Genomic DNA, 18,602 nt, shown 5'->3' with positions numbered 1-18,602 from the left:
TGCGCATATATACTCAAATGCTAAATTTCTGGAAAGTTTTCATAAATCTTTACAGTGTGTGTGTGTGTGTGTATGTGTGTGTGTTTATATCTTTATAAGTGTTAAATATTTGGCAATGTTCAAACGCCCTCCTTAGTTTCTGATCTTCAAAGGCTGATTAATGGGCAGTAACTCCGTCTTCAAATATTGTGTATATATATATTGAAGTGTTTACCTCCCCTACATGCTGCTCCTTTCCTTTTTTCTTCCTAGACACGTTTCCTACATGTTACGTGGCTGAGCATGCGCACTCGCTGTTAGCATCATGGCGAACGACACTGTAGACGAACTTTTTGAAATCCGGACTTCTTTCTGTATCGGAAATTACCAACAATGTATCAACGAAGCTCACAAAATGAGGGTGTGTACTCGTAATTTTCCTTTACTTTTATTAGATATAATTGGTATATCTTTTGTGTTTTTATGATTTGCGTAAAGAACCACCTCAAAATATAAATCGCTTTTGATTTCTATTTTGACGTTTTACTCTTGAATTTACACCCAAATGTTGATCCTTACATCCATGTGTCTCTCTTTCCGTTATTCCTGGGAGGATCAAGAAGGTAGAGTCCACGGGATACTTTCCTCTCAGAACAACTGTCATTAGACTTTCCAATTGTTGTTCCTCTTACTCTCAGGTTTCCTGCCAAAAGGCGGCGAGATGGCAGAGTGGTTAGCGCACCGGGCGAAATGCCAAGCGGTATTTCGTCTGCCGCTACGTTCTGAGTTCAAATTCCGCCGAGGTCGACTTTGCCTTTCCTCCTTTCGGGGTCTTTCCTCCACTGGGGTCGATGTAATCGACTTAATCCGTTTGTCTGTCCTTGTTTGTCCTCTCTGTGTTTAGCCCCTTGTGGGTAGTAAAGAAATAGGTCTCCTTCCAGTTGACTTGACTTCAAGAATCTTTAATTCTTTTTCTCTTAGGTTGCTAATCTCATTTTGAGAAAACCTAAATTACAAATTTACAAGATGTACTTGCATAGCAAGTGACTTGATCTGAGATCGTGTGCTGGAACGAAAACAATTGCAGCGTGGAAGGTGTTTATAAGCCATTTAAGAAACACACAAAAACCGTTTGATTCACTGAAGTTTTGTCAGTGAATCGAACGGTTTTTGTGTGTTTCTTAAATGGCTTATAAACACCTTCCACGCTGCAATTGTTGTCTAAATTACAAAATTTCCTCTAATATACATCACTTGCCTTAAGCAGTATTATTGACTAACCTGGTTTGTCATGAATAAAGTTATATTTCCCTTTACGAAGTTGCAAAACAACTGAACTTGGTCTCGAAATAGAAACGAATTATTCTACCTCGTGAATAGGATTGAACAAACAGACATTTTAGAAATTCTTTGCTTTTTCTATGAAAATTTCCATTTGAATTTATTTTTTACTGTTTTTACTGGGAAAATGACTGACACAATTTGAACACCGGTTGTTGTCAATAAAATCCACTTCATACGTGCTACTTAAATTTTTGTGGGCAAAATCATTTTCCCCTCTTCTTTTTCTTTTTGCTTATTTATTATCTTTAGTATAAATCTTTTACTTGCTTTGTTTATGGGACTACGGCCATGCTGGGGCACCTTAAAGAGTTTAGTCGAGCAAATCGGTTCCAGAACTTTTTTTTTTAAAGTTTGGTACCTATTCTGTTGGTTTCTTTTTTCCGAACCGCTAAGTTACGGGTATACATCGGGTTTCTTTTAATTTCCATCTACCAAATCCACTCGCACGGCTTAGGTCGATCCGAAGCTATAGTAGAAGACACCCAAGATGCTACGTAGTGTAACTGAACCCGAAACTATGTGAATGGGAAGCAAATCTCTTACCCACAGCCACGCCTGCAGCTATAAAAAAAAAAGTCAACTTTCTAGGTTCCACCGAGACGCGAACTTGGGTCGCTGGATTCAAAATCCAGGCTGCTATTTTATGAGAAATCTAGTACTTTTATTAATGTGCAGTAAATTCATAAATATTAATGTTGATATTTCCTTGTATTGAATAGTTTCCCCTTGGGAGAGGTAAGCTCGTTAACCAGAATGTTTCTTTCGTTCATTAACTTTGTTGATCAGTAATGATGGTAGTGGTCGTGCACCATCACCTTTACCGTTTATCAACAAAATTTCAGGGTAAATACATCAGTGGGCCGTTCTGTACTCTACATATAAATAATACGCGTAGGATATTTAAAAGCCAAAACTACAAGAGACAAGGGAGATAACTCAAAATCAATCCGCTGATCAAAATGTTTTTTAATAAATAATAATGAAATTATTGTATGCAGTGCTCAGGTGCACCACAACTTGTCAAAAGTGCGTATAAAGCATATGCAGTAATGTACAAATGTCTGGAAAGCGAACAATGCATGAGTCAGATACATGCTTGTGTATGGAGGGGAGAAAATCAGGTATAGTGGTGGCGAATCTCAGGAAGCATGGAAGTTTTGAAGGATGCAGTGCTCTGACAACTAACAACTGATGCCGGCAGTTTGTTCCATGCTTCAGCAACTCTCAGCGTGAAAAAATGTTTCCGAAATATTTACAATAGACTATGCAGTGTTGTACATGAATATATATCGTATATTTGCTGTAGTAAAACTTTTTTTTTTTTACTTTATTAGAATTTGTGTCAACACACTTTTCACTATTTTTTTGTTTTTTTAGCTAAACAACCCAGATTTGAAAACCCAAAGAGATGTAATAATGTACAGGGCATTTATTGCTCAGAGAAAATATGGAGTTGTACTTGATGAAGTGAATTCTACTTATGGTCCTGAACTTCAAGCTGTGAAAATGTTGGCAGACTATTTAGCAAATGAAAACAAACGGTAACTCATCTGTTGATGATATTCTTCTTAAAACAGAAATGCTGAAAAGGTCACTACAAGCAAAATATAGAAATAGCTTAGAAATACTTATTTGTAATTTGTCATTATTTTCAATCTTAAAGTTGATTTGAAATATTCTTTTAGAATTGAATTTTGGAAATTCCACAGTCAGCACCTTTGAAAAAATTGTTAGTATATTGAACAGAAGAAAGGAGTTGATGATGATGATGATCCTGTCATTGAATGTTGAAGCTTATTTACCTCCTTGTAATACGCTTGACAGATATGATGTGATTTATAGTTTAAGGAAATAAAAAGATGAATTAAAAAGATAAAACTTATGTATATTGATTAAATGTTGATTAGTTGCAATTTTATTAACTGTATGGCCCTGTGCCTCATGTATTGTTAGAGAGTAGAACATCCTTAGAGGGGAAGATGAACTTGTTCCAAAATGAAATGAAGGTTGGCATCATTTTGAGTCAGTTTCATTCAAGGTATTAGGAAGTGCATTCCTTCTTGTGCACCTATTATTGAATTGGCTTCAATGTAGTTATTGTGGAGGCTGACACCTCCTACATGCAGTACATGTTTATTTTTTTTATTTGAATAATCCTTTTCATTTTTGAGGGCCAGTTTGGTGGTACTGGCAACAGCCATGCCCAAATGGTGCTTTTTATGTGTCGCCTTATTAGCACTTATGCTGGTGTGACATGAAACATTCAAGCAAGGTTGTTGTCAGTGCTGCTGGACTGGCTCCTGTGCGGGTGGCACATAAAAAGCACCATTTGGGCGTGGCCATTGCCAGTACCACCAAACTGACCCTCGTGTTGGTGGCACATAAAAGCACCCACTACACTCTCGGTTGGCATTAGGAAGGGCATCCAGCTGTAGAAACTCTGCCAGATCAGATTGGAGTCTGGTTCGCCAAACCTCAGTCAAATCATCCAACCCATGCTAGCATGGAAAGCAGACATTAAATGATGATGATGATATCTATCATTGTCCATATTTTATAAACAAATGTTTCGATTGAGCAGGTGATAATTAATTGCATTAAAGCACATGTGTTAAGTGAGGGAATTTTAAAAAATAAAAATATGTAACAAACTACAGTGTTCACTAACATCAACCTTATCATTCAATGCTGTCATAATAGGTGGGATGCTTGTATTTAATCAGGGTAAATGATGTTACTTTGTTAAGTTTCATATCAAAGTAATCAAACTTGAAAACAATATGTTTGTTTTTACTTTCAGAGATGCCATTCTTCATGAGCTGGATACCAAGATGAGTGGCAACGTGGACATCAGCAACAGCACATTTCTGCTGATGGCTGCTTCTATTTATTTCAATGAATTGGTAAGCTTACCATTCACTTTTGATCTTAAATACATCATCGTGATTTGCATTATATGTCTGCTTTTTCCTATAGGCCCGAGTTGAGCAGTTTTCCGGAGGCAGCTCTTCTTGTGGTCAACTCTTTTAGCTGCTGCTCATGAAGCACAGGGATGCAGTGTACGTAGTCTGTGTGGTAAGGAGTTTGCTACCCAACCACGTGGTTCTGGATTTAGTCCCTCTGTGTAGCATCTTGGGCAAGTATCTTCTACTATAACCCCAGGCTGACCAGTGCACTGTGAGTAAATTTGGTTGATTGAAACTGTCGTGTGTGTATCTTTGTATCTGTGAAACTAAATACCTGTTGTATATGTGTGTGTGTGTATACATATCCAGGTGTGTCTTTGTTTGTCCCCCACCCCACTTACAACCAGTATTGATTTATGTCCCTGTAAGTTAGCAGTTTAGCCAAAAAGACTGGTTAAGTAAGTATCAGGTTTTAAAATAAATAACTACTGGGGGTCAGTTTATTTAACTCCTTCAAGACAAGTGCCCCAGCATGGTCACAGTCCAATGACTAAAACAAGTAAAAGATAAAAGACAATAAAACCATGAATATATCCTTTTTTTATTGTTAATTTAGTTTTACATTTATTTTCTTCTATTGACAAAAATAAGATGGCTTTGTAGATGTAGCTGTACTCCTTAATTCTGATGTTGCCAGTTGATGCAGCTAGATAAATCAAATGTAATAGTAAGGTTTTGATACCAGATAGATATGTGTGTCTTGGAAGTGGTGGTGCACTAGCTATTAATATCACTCTAAATGACTGCATTTCCTTGCTTGCATTAGCAGTATTAGATACCTCACCAATCCTGTATTATGACGATATCTGTGATACTTCTCCCATCATCATCATCAAGGATCATAACTCGTTTATTTCTGAATTCTACCACATTTATGATTCTATCATCGTTTAATGTCCGCTTTCCATGCTAGCATGGGTTGGACGATTTTGACTGAGGGCTGGCGAACCAGATGGCTGCACCAGGCTCCAATCTTGATCTGGCAGAGTTTCTACAGCTAGATGCCCTTCCTAATGCCAACCACTCCGACCTCGCTCGAATCTTTTTTTTTTCAGCAAAAGTATTAAGACCGAGTGTAAAACACTCTTGGCAGTGCCACATGAAGGGCCTGTGCAATACCACATAAAAGCGTCCATGCAGCATCACATAAAAGTGCCGTGCAGTGCTACGTAATGTAAAAGTACCCATGTGGTACCATGGAAAAGCACCCGTGTGGTGCCACATAAAAGCACTTGTGCAGTGCCATGTAAAAGCATCCTTCACACTCTGTAAAGAGGTTGGCATGTTAGAAAGGGCTTCGTCCAGCCATAGAAACCATGTTAAATCAGACTGGATTCTGGTGCAGCCCAACAGCTTGCCAGTTCTGGTCACACCATCTAATCCATGCCAGCATGGACAATGGACGTTAAATGATGATTTGTTTAATCCTTTTGATGCAAGCTTGCCTGAGTCTGCCCTTCACTCTGATATAAACAGCCTGTTTTAAAGTTACGATCTTCCATTAAAATTCCGTGTTGATTTATATTCTAAATGCCAGCTTAAATGACAAAGTAAATAAATTTGTCGTTTTTCATATCTTTAAAAATTAAATGAAACAAAGGTGTTATCTGGTAACAAAAGCGTTAAACAAGTGAATTACTTCAGCTTATGGAATCACAAAGTAGATATCAGTTCCACTTGTTGATTGAGTAATGATTCCAGTTTGAAAATAATTGCTCTAGTAATTCATTATAAATATCATTCACGGGACCAGCGAATGCATTCTAGTATGGACGGAACATATCAGGAAAAGTCATTTCAAATATTTCACCTGCTTCTTTCATTTTTGTTCATACATTATGGACATTGAAATGCACGTTCTTAAAAATGATATTGTGAATATGTTTTAACTAAGTTAGCCAAACATATTTTATCATCATCATCATTTAGTGTCCGCTTTCCATGCTAGCATGGGTTGGACGGTTCAACTGGGGTCTGGGAAGCCAGAAGGCTGCACCAGGCCCAGTCTGATCTGGCAGTGTTTCTACGGCTGGATGCCCTTCCTAACGCCAACCACTCCGTGAGTGTAGTGGGTGCTTTTTACGTGCCACCCGCACAGGTGCCAGACGGGGCTGGCAAACGGCCACGGACGGATGGTGCTTTTTACGTGCCACCATATATTAAATACCAAATTTTGTCATTGTTATTGGATTATTGTTAATTAGCATCAATCAGTTATGCATGACACCAATCTAGCAATTAGTAATAACTCATTAGTCCAGCTGTCTAAAAAAAAATAGCTAATATCAGTTGTTCAGTGTGTAAATGAAGGTCAACCCTTTAGCATTCAGATTATTCTGTTAAATGGGATGCTTGTCTATTCACATTGCTTTGAATTAATCATGTATTATCTCACAGCTTCAAAATTTCGATTGATGTGGTAGTTTACTTTTAGAATTGTAGGGTAGGTATGATGGGCCAGATCAGGCCTGTTTGAATGTAAAGCAGACAGAATATTTTGGCCAGATATGGATGGTTAAATGCTAAAGGAGTAAACTTTGTTTTGATAGTGTTCTGGCTGTGACCGTCTCATCTTTATCATAAAGTGAAATATCCTCAGGTTTGGGACATGAATATGTTGCCTTCATTTAAAAGGCAATACAAAGTTTGTTGAAGAAGATTTGGCTCTCTTTCTGACTCAACAAGCACATTCATCTGCTTAACTCAAGTCATGTTATGCTAAAATCTGTTCCACGCTATACCAAGTTCATTCTTTCAGTTATTGGCAATAGGAAGGTTGCCATATTTATAGAAATAATTGCTCTACGAAACAAAGAACTAATATAATTTTATGTTACTATTTTTAGAATTATGATGCTGCATTGAGGGTATTGCACCAATCTGATTCCCTGGAATGGTAAGTGTCTTCGATCAAAAGCATTTTTATCATTGAATCACATTTGGCTAAGTTAAGAAATCAGATCACCATCCAAAGGATTGAAGATTTCTTTTACAAGAACTGCTCTATGTCTATAGCGAAAGCACTTGCTGGCAGAGTCTATGTCTATAGCGAAAGCACTTGCTGGCAGAGTCTACGTCTATAGCGAAAGCACTTGCTGGCAGAGTCTATGTCTATAGCGAAAGCACTTGCTGGCAGAGTCTATGTCTATAGCGAAAGCACTTGCTAGCAGAGTCTATGTCTATAGCGAAAGCACTTGCTGGCAGAGTCTATGTCTATAGCGAAAGCACTTGCTGGCAGAGTCTATGTCTATAGCGAAAGCACTTGCTGGCAGAGTCTATGTCTATAGCGAAAGCACTTGCTGGCAGAGTCTATGTCTATAGCGAAAGCACTTGCTGGCAGAGTCTATGTCTATAGCCAAAGCACTTGCTGGCAGAGTCTATGTCTATAGCGAAAGCACTTGCTGGCAGAGTCTATGTCTATAGCGAAAGCACTTGCTGGCAGAGTCTATGTCTATAGCCAAAGCACTTGCTGGCAGAGTCTTTGTCTATAGCCAAAGCACTTGCTAGCAGAGTCTATGTCTATAGCGAAAGCACTTGCTGGCAGAGTCTATGTCTATAGCCAAAGCACTTGCTGGCAGAGTCTATGTCTATAGCCAAAGCACTTGCTGGCAGAGTCTATGTCTATAGCCAAAGCACTTGCTGGCAGAGTCTATTTAGGTGTAAATATGTAATATGGCTACATTAACTCAGTTCCCCAAGCCATTTTGATGAAAACTGGTAGCTTTCTTTTGTGTGGGTAGCAAAATAGCATTCAGCTGTAAAAATACCAGCAGAATCAGAAGTAATTGTATGAGTGAATAGGAACTAGTTTTTTTTTTTGTTTTTTTAACATTATATCTTCAGCATTTCTGGGATAGAAGTTTCTTTTCATTGTTGAAACATTGATTTTATATGTCTAAAGTTTACAGAGAAAGGTCATCTATTATATAAAATCCGTTGTCTGTCTGTCTTCTAGGATCTCGGGTATCCTCCATCCGATTGCACTCAAATTTGATATGTAGATACCGATGGTTTCAGGGCATGTATAAGTCTTGAAAAAACTACAAAAATCGATTCCAGGTGAGAATGCGATCGATAAAGCCGTGGGAACGTGCAAGTACATCAGCTGTTGCGATCGATACTACACGTACACGAGAAAAATGCACGTGCAGATTGCGCAAAAAAACCTGGCCTGTTTGGTGTCTCAAATTTAGGTTAAATCAATGTTTCTCAAAGGGGAGGCCTATGGGACAGTCAGACAAGTTGTTTTGAGAAAATTTGGTTTAAATGTTTGACAACTCAGCACCATCCATTGGACGGGGGGGGGGGGGGCGTTTTGCTCATTTACTATAAAGATGTTCATAAAGATATTTTTAAAGAAGAATGTTCTAATGTTTTAACTTCTACAAAAACAAAGACTTAACCTAGCATATCTAATATCTTCTAAATATCTATTAATTGTAACCTAGTTCTGATCTTACTATAATAAAATTTACCATCATCATCATCTTTATTTACTGTCTGTTTTCTTTCCTGGTGTGGGTTGAACTGTTCAACAGGACCTGGTGAACCAAAGGACTGCACTAAACTCCAGTGTCTGCTTTGACATAGTTTCTACAGCTGGATGCTCTGCTTAATACAAACCACTTTACAAAGTCTATTGGTGCTTTTTACATGGCACTAGTGAGGTTGCCAAATAACTCACAAGTCCTCCACTCAACTGAGTTGAGTGTAGCATCAAAGGAAGCTTTATGCTAGACTAGCAGTATAACCCGGCCATGTTAGCAACCTTCAAAATAAGTAAAAGCTATGTCTGAAAATAGATTTTTACCTGTATCCGCGGGTGCCTCGGGAAAAAAATAAGTTGACAAAACCCAGAAATGATGTTGACGAATGTCCTCCTAAAATTGGAGCGACATGCATGCTAATTTGTGGACGTGCATAAATTGCAATCACATATACACACACACACACACACACATCCTGCTTTATATATATACAGATAATGCAAAGCTAAAATATGATAGAGGGAGAGAAAGAGGTGCCTTTGATTTTGAATTCTAAAAACCAGTCACCATTTATTACCATTTTATTTCTCATACTTTTTTTTTATCACCGTAACTTGAGGAGAGACCTGTTTGTCTAGTTTTCATACCATCTACTTAAATGTTTATTATATAAAAACTATCAGAAAATATATAACTGTAACCCCTACACATGTAAGTAAAGCAGCAATACGTTTTTGTCCCAGAATGTGCAAATGGAAATTTCCTAAGTATCTATTCTCATAGAATAACCTTAGAGTATCAGATCATTTGTGACTGAAAGTGAGCCTGTCTTCACATGATTGTTTGAATTATTTCGATTTCTTTACTTTGTGTATCTATTTCTAGCATTGCTTTGTCTGTTCAGCTGTTATTGCGACTTGATAGAGTTGATCTTGCAAAGTAAGTCTTCAATTTTACCTTCAATTTATCTAATATTAGGTTGTCCCAAAAGTTTGTAAACACTTGCGAAAATTGAATTTTTACTCGCCAAGTACTAACAAAAACAACAAAAATTATTCCTCAAAATAAAGACCATTATTTTCCAAGACTTTCTACGAACTTTTGGGACAACCTTATAATTTAGTGTATTTAATATGTTTGTATATTTTGATTACTGTTTGTTGAAAATTTGACAATATGCTGTCATAGAGGTTGGGTCATCCCATAAATGAATTTACTTTTCAAAGTTAAGATAAACAAAGTTCTCTTTTAATCCAAACTGCGGAATAAATGATAATCAAATGGGGCAGTGTCTGGCGAATATGGTGGGGTGGGGCATCATTTCCCATTTAAACTGCTCCAGCCTTGGGAATGTCATCCTCACTGTATGTGGCCGAGCATTATCTCGATGGAAGGATACCTTTCATCTTGAAACCAAAGGTGGTCGTTTTTCTCCTAGCACTGACTTGAATGAATGGTTGAATGACCAAATCCAAGCTTCTCTGCGAGTTCCACAACAGTTACAATGAGATTTTCTTCCACCAGGCTTTGCAGGATGTCCTCATCGAGCTCTACAGATCTTCCAGGACAAGGCTCGTCTTCTAGGCTGTAGTTTCCGGTTTGGAATTTCTGAAATCACTGTTGACACTGGTTTACGCTTATTGTCCAATCCTCATATACTGCACTAATATTCCTTGCACTTTCTGTGATGTTGTCGCTTTTATTGAACTCATAAAGCAAAATATGCCAAATATGCTCCTTCATCACTTCCATCATAGCTTTGAAAAAAATAACTGTTAAAATCGAACTGCACTCTTCAAAACATGCACTAAGAATAAGACCAAGTTAAAATTACTACCTGCTTTTATAGCAAGTTGATGTAGGTAGTTTATCCCGGCTCCCTCTAACTTTTAATTCATGCAATTGAAAAAAAACCGCATTATTTATGGGATGACGTAACAATACCGAAGGAATGTAATTCAAGTAAGTTTATAATTTGAATTAACTGGGAAGCAAACTTCTTACCTCACAACCAAGCCTGCACCTGTAATTATCCAATATTTTTTCTAAAAGCCTTAGAATACTGTCCTGTTCCTCCTCCTCCTCTTTCTCAGACTAAGTAATAAAAGAAGAGGACTGAACGGTGCAGCTAGTTTTGTTGCCAAGCTATTATGGGAAATTAAATATAATGAAGAAAAGAAGAGTTCAGTTTCCCAATCCGGATCTGAAGGATTAAATTCCGTTCTTTACATTCAATTTTAGTTAATCTACCACTATTCCAGGGAACATAGAATCCCACTTGTTTTTTGCATCTCTTATGATAAATGTAAAATTATTATATAATTTTGCATTATATTATAAACAATCTAATTAAAATGCAATAATGTGACAGTTTAATGTTGTTTTGATGCAAGTGTTTTGTCACAGATTTCTAAAAAGAAAGAAAAGTGGACAAAAAAACTATACAAATTGGGAAAAAAAAGCATTTTTTAAATTTAATAAATAATTAAGGAAATAATTAACAAATTAAGGAAGGCTTTTGTCGATTACAAAGAGGCACTGATAAAAATCTAAATTTAGAAATGCGTTTCTAGTTGGTGAGAAACAAATTTCAAAATCTTTAGTGTTTAGTTCTTACAATTTTCAGTCTTCCTCTTACAAATATACATTTACATATCTGTAGTGTCTTCTATCTACAAAATAATCTACAGCAAACTGAGCAGAAGATTTGTAGCATTTTCCACTTGAAGCAACTTGTATAGTTAAACATAGTGTTATGCTAGATAATATATTATTACTTATAATCCAGACACCTAAGGACTACTCCCACCCTTCAGCATTCAGATTACTTCTCTGTCAAATGTAATGCTTATTTATTCACATTGTTTTGAATGCATTATCTTGTAGCTTCAAGATTTCAGTGATGTGATTATTTTGACAATGACATTGTTGGTTAGGTGTGAGAGGCCAGATCTGCTTAGTTTGAACATAAAACAGGTGGAACATTTTCACCTGATATGGCCAGCTTAAATGCTAATGGGCTAGACAAGTTTTAACCTATATTGATTGCTTTTTTGTTTTTTCTTTCTTTGACAAAAATGAGAGGATTTGATCTTCATTTCAGAAAAGAGCTGAAGAAAATGCAAGACGCTGATGAAGATAGTATTTTGACCCAGTTAGCATTGGCTTGGTTTAATTTAGCCGTGGTGAGTAAATTGATTTATTTCCTAAGGCTTTCATTCTGCATTTTCAAATATTGCTGATATTTAAAATCCTAGTTATTTGTTTAAAAAGTTTGCTTGTTCTCCGTGGTTTACTTAAACTCAAAGTAAACTAATCAGTTTGTTGTCAATGACTACTCACTCCGTCAAGTTGTCATACGATGTCAATGGCATTAACTATCAATAAGTGATGAGTAATTGATTTCTACCTGCTTATTGAATTAGCATGTCAAGTGACTGAGTATACCACAGGCAAAGATACCCCTAATCTAGTTATCAGGAGAAATCAATGTGATATAGCAAGACCTTTAAATTATTGCTAGAGTCCCTCCAACAGGCTTCCATATATTTTCCATCTCAATGATTTCACTAGTGAGGCTTGAGGCCATAGCAAAAGACATTTGCCCAAGATAGCATACTTTAGGATCAGACCCAGGACCTTGTAATTATGAAGGAAAATTCTTGACTATATACTATTGTAAAATGTTTCCAATGTCTGTTGATGCCACAAGATTTGGTTGGTTCTGAAAATGTATTTATATTCAGGGTGTCCACAAAGTTTGGGTAGATGGGGATTAACACATACTTTAAGAAATTATTGTTTCTTATATTTAATTATTTATGTTATGATTTTATTTACCCCATGTAGCCAAACTTTGTGGACACCCTGTATATTCTAGTTTTAGATTTTTTAATACAATGTAGTCACACCTAAACTGAGAATTATTTCACTAAGGTTCACTGACCAAGATCAATCATCATTTGTTTTGCCTAAAAGACATTAGAAATCAGACACATTCTAATTTAGAGAGAGAGAGAAAGCAGAGCCTAAGGTCTGTATTATAAAAACTTACCATATCCTCACCCACCATTTCACTCTCTCGAACCAGTATCTTCAAATTTACTTGTCTTTCTTAGGGTGGAGAAAAATATCAAGACGCTTACTACATCTTCCAAGAGCAAGCGGACAAACATGCAGCCACTCCACTTTTATTGAATGGTCAAGCTGCTTGCTGCATGGCGCAGGGACACTTTGAAGACGCTGAGTCACTGCTTCATGAGGCGATGGACAAAGTGAGCAATACAATAAATCTCTTTACTTGTTTCTTACTTGTTTCAATAAAAAAAAAAAAACAAAAGACCTTCTACATTGTCTGGTTCATAGAGTTAAAAATATTTTTGAGAAATATATCATTACTGCTTATAGCAATGTCATTTCTGGGTAGACTGTGAAATCTCGATCATGGTTTCTTGGCCAACTCACCGCCTTCCCAGTTTGATTAAATTAAGATGTAATAAATATAATGTTGACATATATAAATAATATGCTTAACAGCAGTAAAAATGTTCTTTATTTGTTCTTGGGAACTCATCCTTGAATTCAAACTTGTGTACATATATAACACAGCTGGCATCACACGGTTTGTACTTTATAAATCCTATAAAGGGATCAGAATATTTATCCTCCAATTGCAGTGTTAGCGCTCATTCTCACTGTTCACCACTACCTTGTGTGTATGTCATCATCATCATCATCATCATCGTTTAACATCCGCTTTCCATGCTAGCATGGGTTGGACGTATGACTGAGGGATGGCGAACCAGATGGCTGCACCAGGCTTCAATCTTGATCTGGCAGAGTTTCTACAGGTGGATGCCCTTCCTAACGCCAACCACTCCGAGAGTGTAGTGGGTGCTTTTACGTGCCACCAGCACGGGGCCAGTCAGACAGCACTCGCAATGACCTCGCTTGAATCTTTTACACACGCCACCGGCGCAGGTACCAGTAAGTCGATGCTGGTAACGATCATGCTCGAATGGTGTCTTTTACGTGCCACCGGCACGGAGGCCAGTTGGCCACTCTGGCAACAATCACGCTCAGATGGTGCTCTTAATACTCTACTAGCACGGGGCTCGAGTGCCAGTAGTGTGCCGCTGGTAACAATCACGCTCGAATGGTGCCTTTTAAGTGCCACTGGCACAGAAGCCGGTTAGCCAGTCTGTCAATGATCACACTCGTATGGTGCTCTAGCACTGATGCCATTTGTGGCATATGTAAACAAAAGGCTTATTTATTCAATCAAGCTATTGGTTAACTACTCATTGTACCAACAAATTGAGCTGTAAAAATGAAATATTTGTTTTTCTGTGTGTGCTATGTGTATGAGGTGTGTGTGTGTGTGTTACACATGTATACACACAAGCTTTTAGCTTATTAGTTTATTAATGAATATCATACTATCATCATCATCATCATCATCATTTAGCGTCTGCTTTCCATGCTAGCATGGGTTGGACGGTTCAACTGGGGTCTGTGAAGCCAGAAGGCTACATCAGGCCCAGTCTGATCTGGCAGTGTTTCTACGGCTGGATGCCCTTCCTAACGCCAACCACTCCGTGAGTGTAGTGGGTGCTTTTTACGTGCCACCCGCACAGGTGCCAGACGGAGCTGGCAAACGGCCACGGACGGATGGTGCTTTTTACGTGCCACCGGCATGGGGGCCAGGCGAGGCTGGCAACGGCCACGAACGGATGGTGCTTTTTACATGCCACCGGCACGGAGGCCAGTCGGGGTGGCGCTGGCAACGGCCATGATCAGATGGTTCGCTTACTTGTCACCGGCACTGGAATCACAGCTGCAATTTCCATTGATGTTGATCAACTTCGATTTTGGTTCTGCTTTCTGATATCTGATTTGATTTGGTTTGATTTATAAATATTTGGTAAACATGAATTGCATCTTTCCATATTATAGGATAGCAACAATCCAGAGACCCTGGTGAATATGATTGTCCTTTCACAACATTTGGGTAAAGCACCAGAAGTAAGTAAACATTCTTTTATAGAAAGCAAAATGTTCTTAATTGTTATAATCGTTAAGCTAGTTTCTAATTTTCAACCCTAACCCTAATTTGGCACATTAATTATTATCGTTTTGTCATAATTTTAGTATCTGTTTTTCACTGCCAGCATCATTTATTGAATGTTCTCTAGTTGCCTGTTTATGAAGATTTCTCTACCCGACAGGGTTCCAAATTGCTTGATGCAATGTACTACTATCCAATCAATCATCATCATCATTTAACGTACGTTTTCCATGCTAGCATGGGTTGGACAGTTCGACCGGGGTCTGGGAAGCCAGGAGGCTGCACCAGGCTCCAGTCAGATCTGGCAGTGTTTCTACACTTTATTAAAACTATTCCATTAAGTGTGAAAGAAAATGTTGTTAGTACAATTCAAATCAAAGAAATTTACTAATTTTGTGGTTACTCTGACTGGAGTTTTGAAAGATATTTTTTTTTACTTTCTTGCAGAACTAATGAACCACTAAATTACTTGGAAAAAAAGGGGAGAAATATGATGTCCATTTTCAAATATCTTGTCCTTAAAACAAAAATCAAAATATATACATCAAAGATTATCTTATAGCATAAGTTGTTCTAACCAGTTTCCAATGTACTTAAAAAATGAAAATATTTTAGTTTACTTTACAAACCAAATTTATTCCAATCTAGCGAAACAATTTCTTTGCTTCCACAGAACTAGAGGAATGTTGAGGTTTCTTTTATAAACTTTACTGCCCACAAGGGGAACACAAGGGAACATACAAGGACAGACAAACGGATTAAGTCAATTATATCGACCCCAGTGTGTAACTGGTACTTATTTGACCCCGAAAGGATAAAAGGCAAAGTTGACCTCGGCGGAATTTGAACTCAGAACGTAGCGGCAGACGAAATACCGCTAAGCATTTCGCCTGGTATGCTAACATTTCTGCCAGCTCGCCACCTTTTATAAACTCTTACTATGTCTATCTCTCTCTCTCTCTCTCTATATATATATATATATATAGAGAGAGAGAGAGAGAGAGAGAGAGAAAGAGAGCATCTTTCATTCTAGAAAGAACTATTTCAATTGTTCTTAGCTTAATGACTAATGACCGATTTTCTACTGCTGCTGGTAACATATTCCTTATTGCATTTTCCTTTAGATGCACAGTTGAAGTCAAACTGCCTCATAAACTATCATTGTGCAACTAAATATATTTTCATAATCCTTTATAAACATATTAACACAGAAATGTTTAAAATAACTTATTTCTTATTAATTTAGACCAGGACGTTTTTATATGTCTACACTCATCACATGTATTGTATCTATTTCAGGTCGGTAACAGATATATCTCTCAATTGAAGGACTCGCATAAAAACCACCCTTTTGTTGTAGATTATTTACACAAGGTAGGTATTTTATAAACATTATCAGCAAAATCATGCACATCAACTGTTTGGCATTTCCTACCCAAATACTCTACCTTTAATATTCATAATGGGCGGATCTGGTCTCTCACACTGTCCTACCATGTCATTCTAAACTAAATAACTACATCATGAAAATCTCATGGCTGCAAGATAATGCATAATTGATTCAAAACATTATGAATAAATAAGCATTATATCTGACAGTGATCTGAATGCTAAAGGGTTAAACTCTACACGGCTTCATAAATCCCAGTTAAACAGCTGTGGGACTGAACCCAAGACCATGTGGTTGAGAAAGAAACTTTTTACCACGTGTGTAAGTGTATTTGTGTCTCATTGTCTTGCCTTTGTGTGATAGTTGTAAATGTGTGTCACTGACATACAAGCAATGTCATTCATATTCTATATGAGGACATGCTGAGAGTTGGTATTTGGCTGCAGAAGGAAAAGTGGGCATTAAAGTGAGGAGGAGGATGAGGATGATGCATATACAACTGGCTTTTATAAAGTTCCTATCTACCAATTTCACTCTCAAGTCTTTGGTGAGCCTGAGGCTTTAGGAAAAGACATAAACCCTACCATACTGTGGAATTGAACCCAAAACCACAAAATGTTACATTTTGTTTTCATTAACTCTGGGGTTGAATCATCTATGAAAATGTTTATTATTTACAGGAGAATGAATTTGACCGTCTTGTGAGAAACTATGGACCAAGTGTTACAGCCTAAATGTAAGTTGAGTTTTTCATTATCTGAGAAATATTTGGTCAAAGGTATCTTTACTGCTAGATTGTTAATTCCAGCATATGACTGCTATCTTCTGATAAAAGTTTTCTAAAATTTTACAATCCATCTACTTATTTTTCTGTAAATTTCTCTGGGATATCAACTTTAAGAGAACACCATCATTTTTCTGAAGTGGTTTTACAATGTTTTCTTATGGTCGTATTAAAACTTCTGTTAATCCTTATTAAACTAACAACACATTATTTAAACAGTCCTCAATACTTACAGGACTGTTTAAATAGTGTAACATTGTATAACAAGATTTTTTTTTGTCTTTGGTCAGTAAATATTATTTCATATTTGCTATTATCTAGAAATCAAAGAAAATGACTACTGTTCCCATCAAACTTTGATTTTGTGACCTGAACACCAATATTTTGAAACTGACCTATTTTCCATTACATTTCAGACAGATTCAGTACTGAGTTTCTGTGGCAGAAATCTCATTATAGCAAATATTCTGCTCCATACCACAGATCTGCTTGTCATTTGCTTGACCTTAACCACTTGAGCAATGTCCCTTACCAGCTGACAACATGTGCATCTCTAATCATGAGCAGGGGTAGTGGGGGAACAATAGCCATGTGTTGAAAGGGATTCTTTGGATTTGAATAAAGGTAACAAAAGCAATGTTTGAAGGAAATGTTAGCCATTTCTCATACTTTCCAGGGGTAAGCAAATAGGAAATAACAGTTGCTCCCCATGGACAAAATATTGTGTTGCAAAGTGTTAACAGAGTATTTTGTCTTTTATTAAATAAACTTTTCTTTCTCATTTCAGATATTGAACTCGCATTGATGAAATCAGAAAATACTTTACATCAGTTATTATTCCATGTTTTTCTATTTCAGGACCATTATTTCTCTTATATCTAACAATTGTCTGATATTTCTGCAAAACTAGAATAAAATTATTTCAGTTATATTTTCTTTCAACTTTGCTTATCATTTATATCATCATCTGATAGTTACATGTTACACTTGTAGAATCATGTTAAAGATATGTGGAGCGGGGGTGAATAACTGCTCTACAGTACCCTCTATGTCACATAGTAGTGAGCTGTCTGTGAACAATAAGTCTTCAGTAGAAAATTATACCTGCCTTTGAATTTGCAGAATTGGTGAAACCAAATAATTTTATAGGTGCAGGCATGGTTGTGTGGTAAGAAACTTGGAAACCTCCTCGAAAAAAGGGAAAAAATGAAAGGTGGGCAACAATGGTTGCCCACAGAAGGATCCGAAGGCTGCGGGAGGAGGGAAGATCTGCTGGACAAAGCAGAGGAACACCACCCTCCCGTGGCTCAAGGCAAATAAGTAAAATGGGACATTGCCAGCGGTTTGTGATACACTGTTGGCTTGTCCCGAAGTACCTTCTGTGGGAATTATGCCACCGAAAGTAAAAACTGTAGATCCCTCCCATGCTGTGGAGAAGGAGTTTGTAGTCCTCTTCCATAAGGGAGGAACAATGGAGAACTTTATCAAGAAGTTTAAAAAGAAGAGCCGAAGGATAGTAAGAGGTTTGGTGCCTCATTTGTATGGTATTATTGATTTTTTGACTTGTGTAAGAGGTTACTGCCTC

The 18,602-nt window shown here is 37.3% G+C and overlaps 1 protein-coding gene across 1 annotated transcript; it reads left to right on the top strand.

Annotated features, from left to right (window-relative positions):
- The first annotated feature begins 252 nt into the window (after positions 1-252).
- Positions 253-17,948, top strand: LOC115220551 (coatomer subunit epsilon). The gene is made up of 11 exons (XM_029790696.1): positions 253-400; positions 2,701-2,864; positions 4,124-4,226; positions 7,136-7,185; positions 9,662-9,715; positions 11,880-11,961; positions 12,895-13,050; positions 14,732-14,800; positions 16,143-16,217; positions 16,914-16,969; positions 17,805-17,948. The coding sequence occupies exons 1-10, from the start codon at positions 305-307 to the stop codon at positions 16,965-16,967; spliced, it is 903 nt and encodes a 300-aa protein (XP_029646556.1). The 5' UTR covers positions 253-304; the 3' UTR covers positions 16,968-16,969; positions 17,805-17,948.
- The last annotated feature ends 654 nt before the right edge of the window (positions 17,949-18,602 follow it).

This window comes from Octopus sinensis, linkage group LG16 (genome assembly GCF_006345805.1).
Source record: "Octopus sinensis linkage group LG16, ASM634580v1, whole genome shotgun sequence".
NCBI lineage: Eukaryota > Metazoa > Mollusca > Cephalopoda > Octopoda > Octopodidae > Octopus > Octopus sinensis.
The sequence above is the reverse complement of the archived record's forward strand: the minus strand, read 5'-3'. Positions and strand labels throughout refer to the sequence as shown.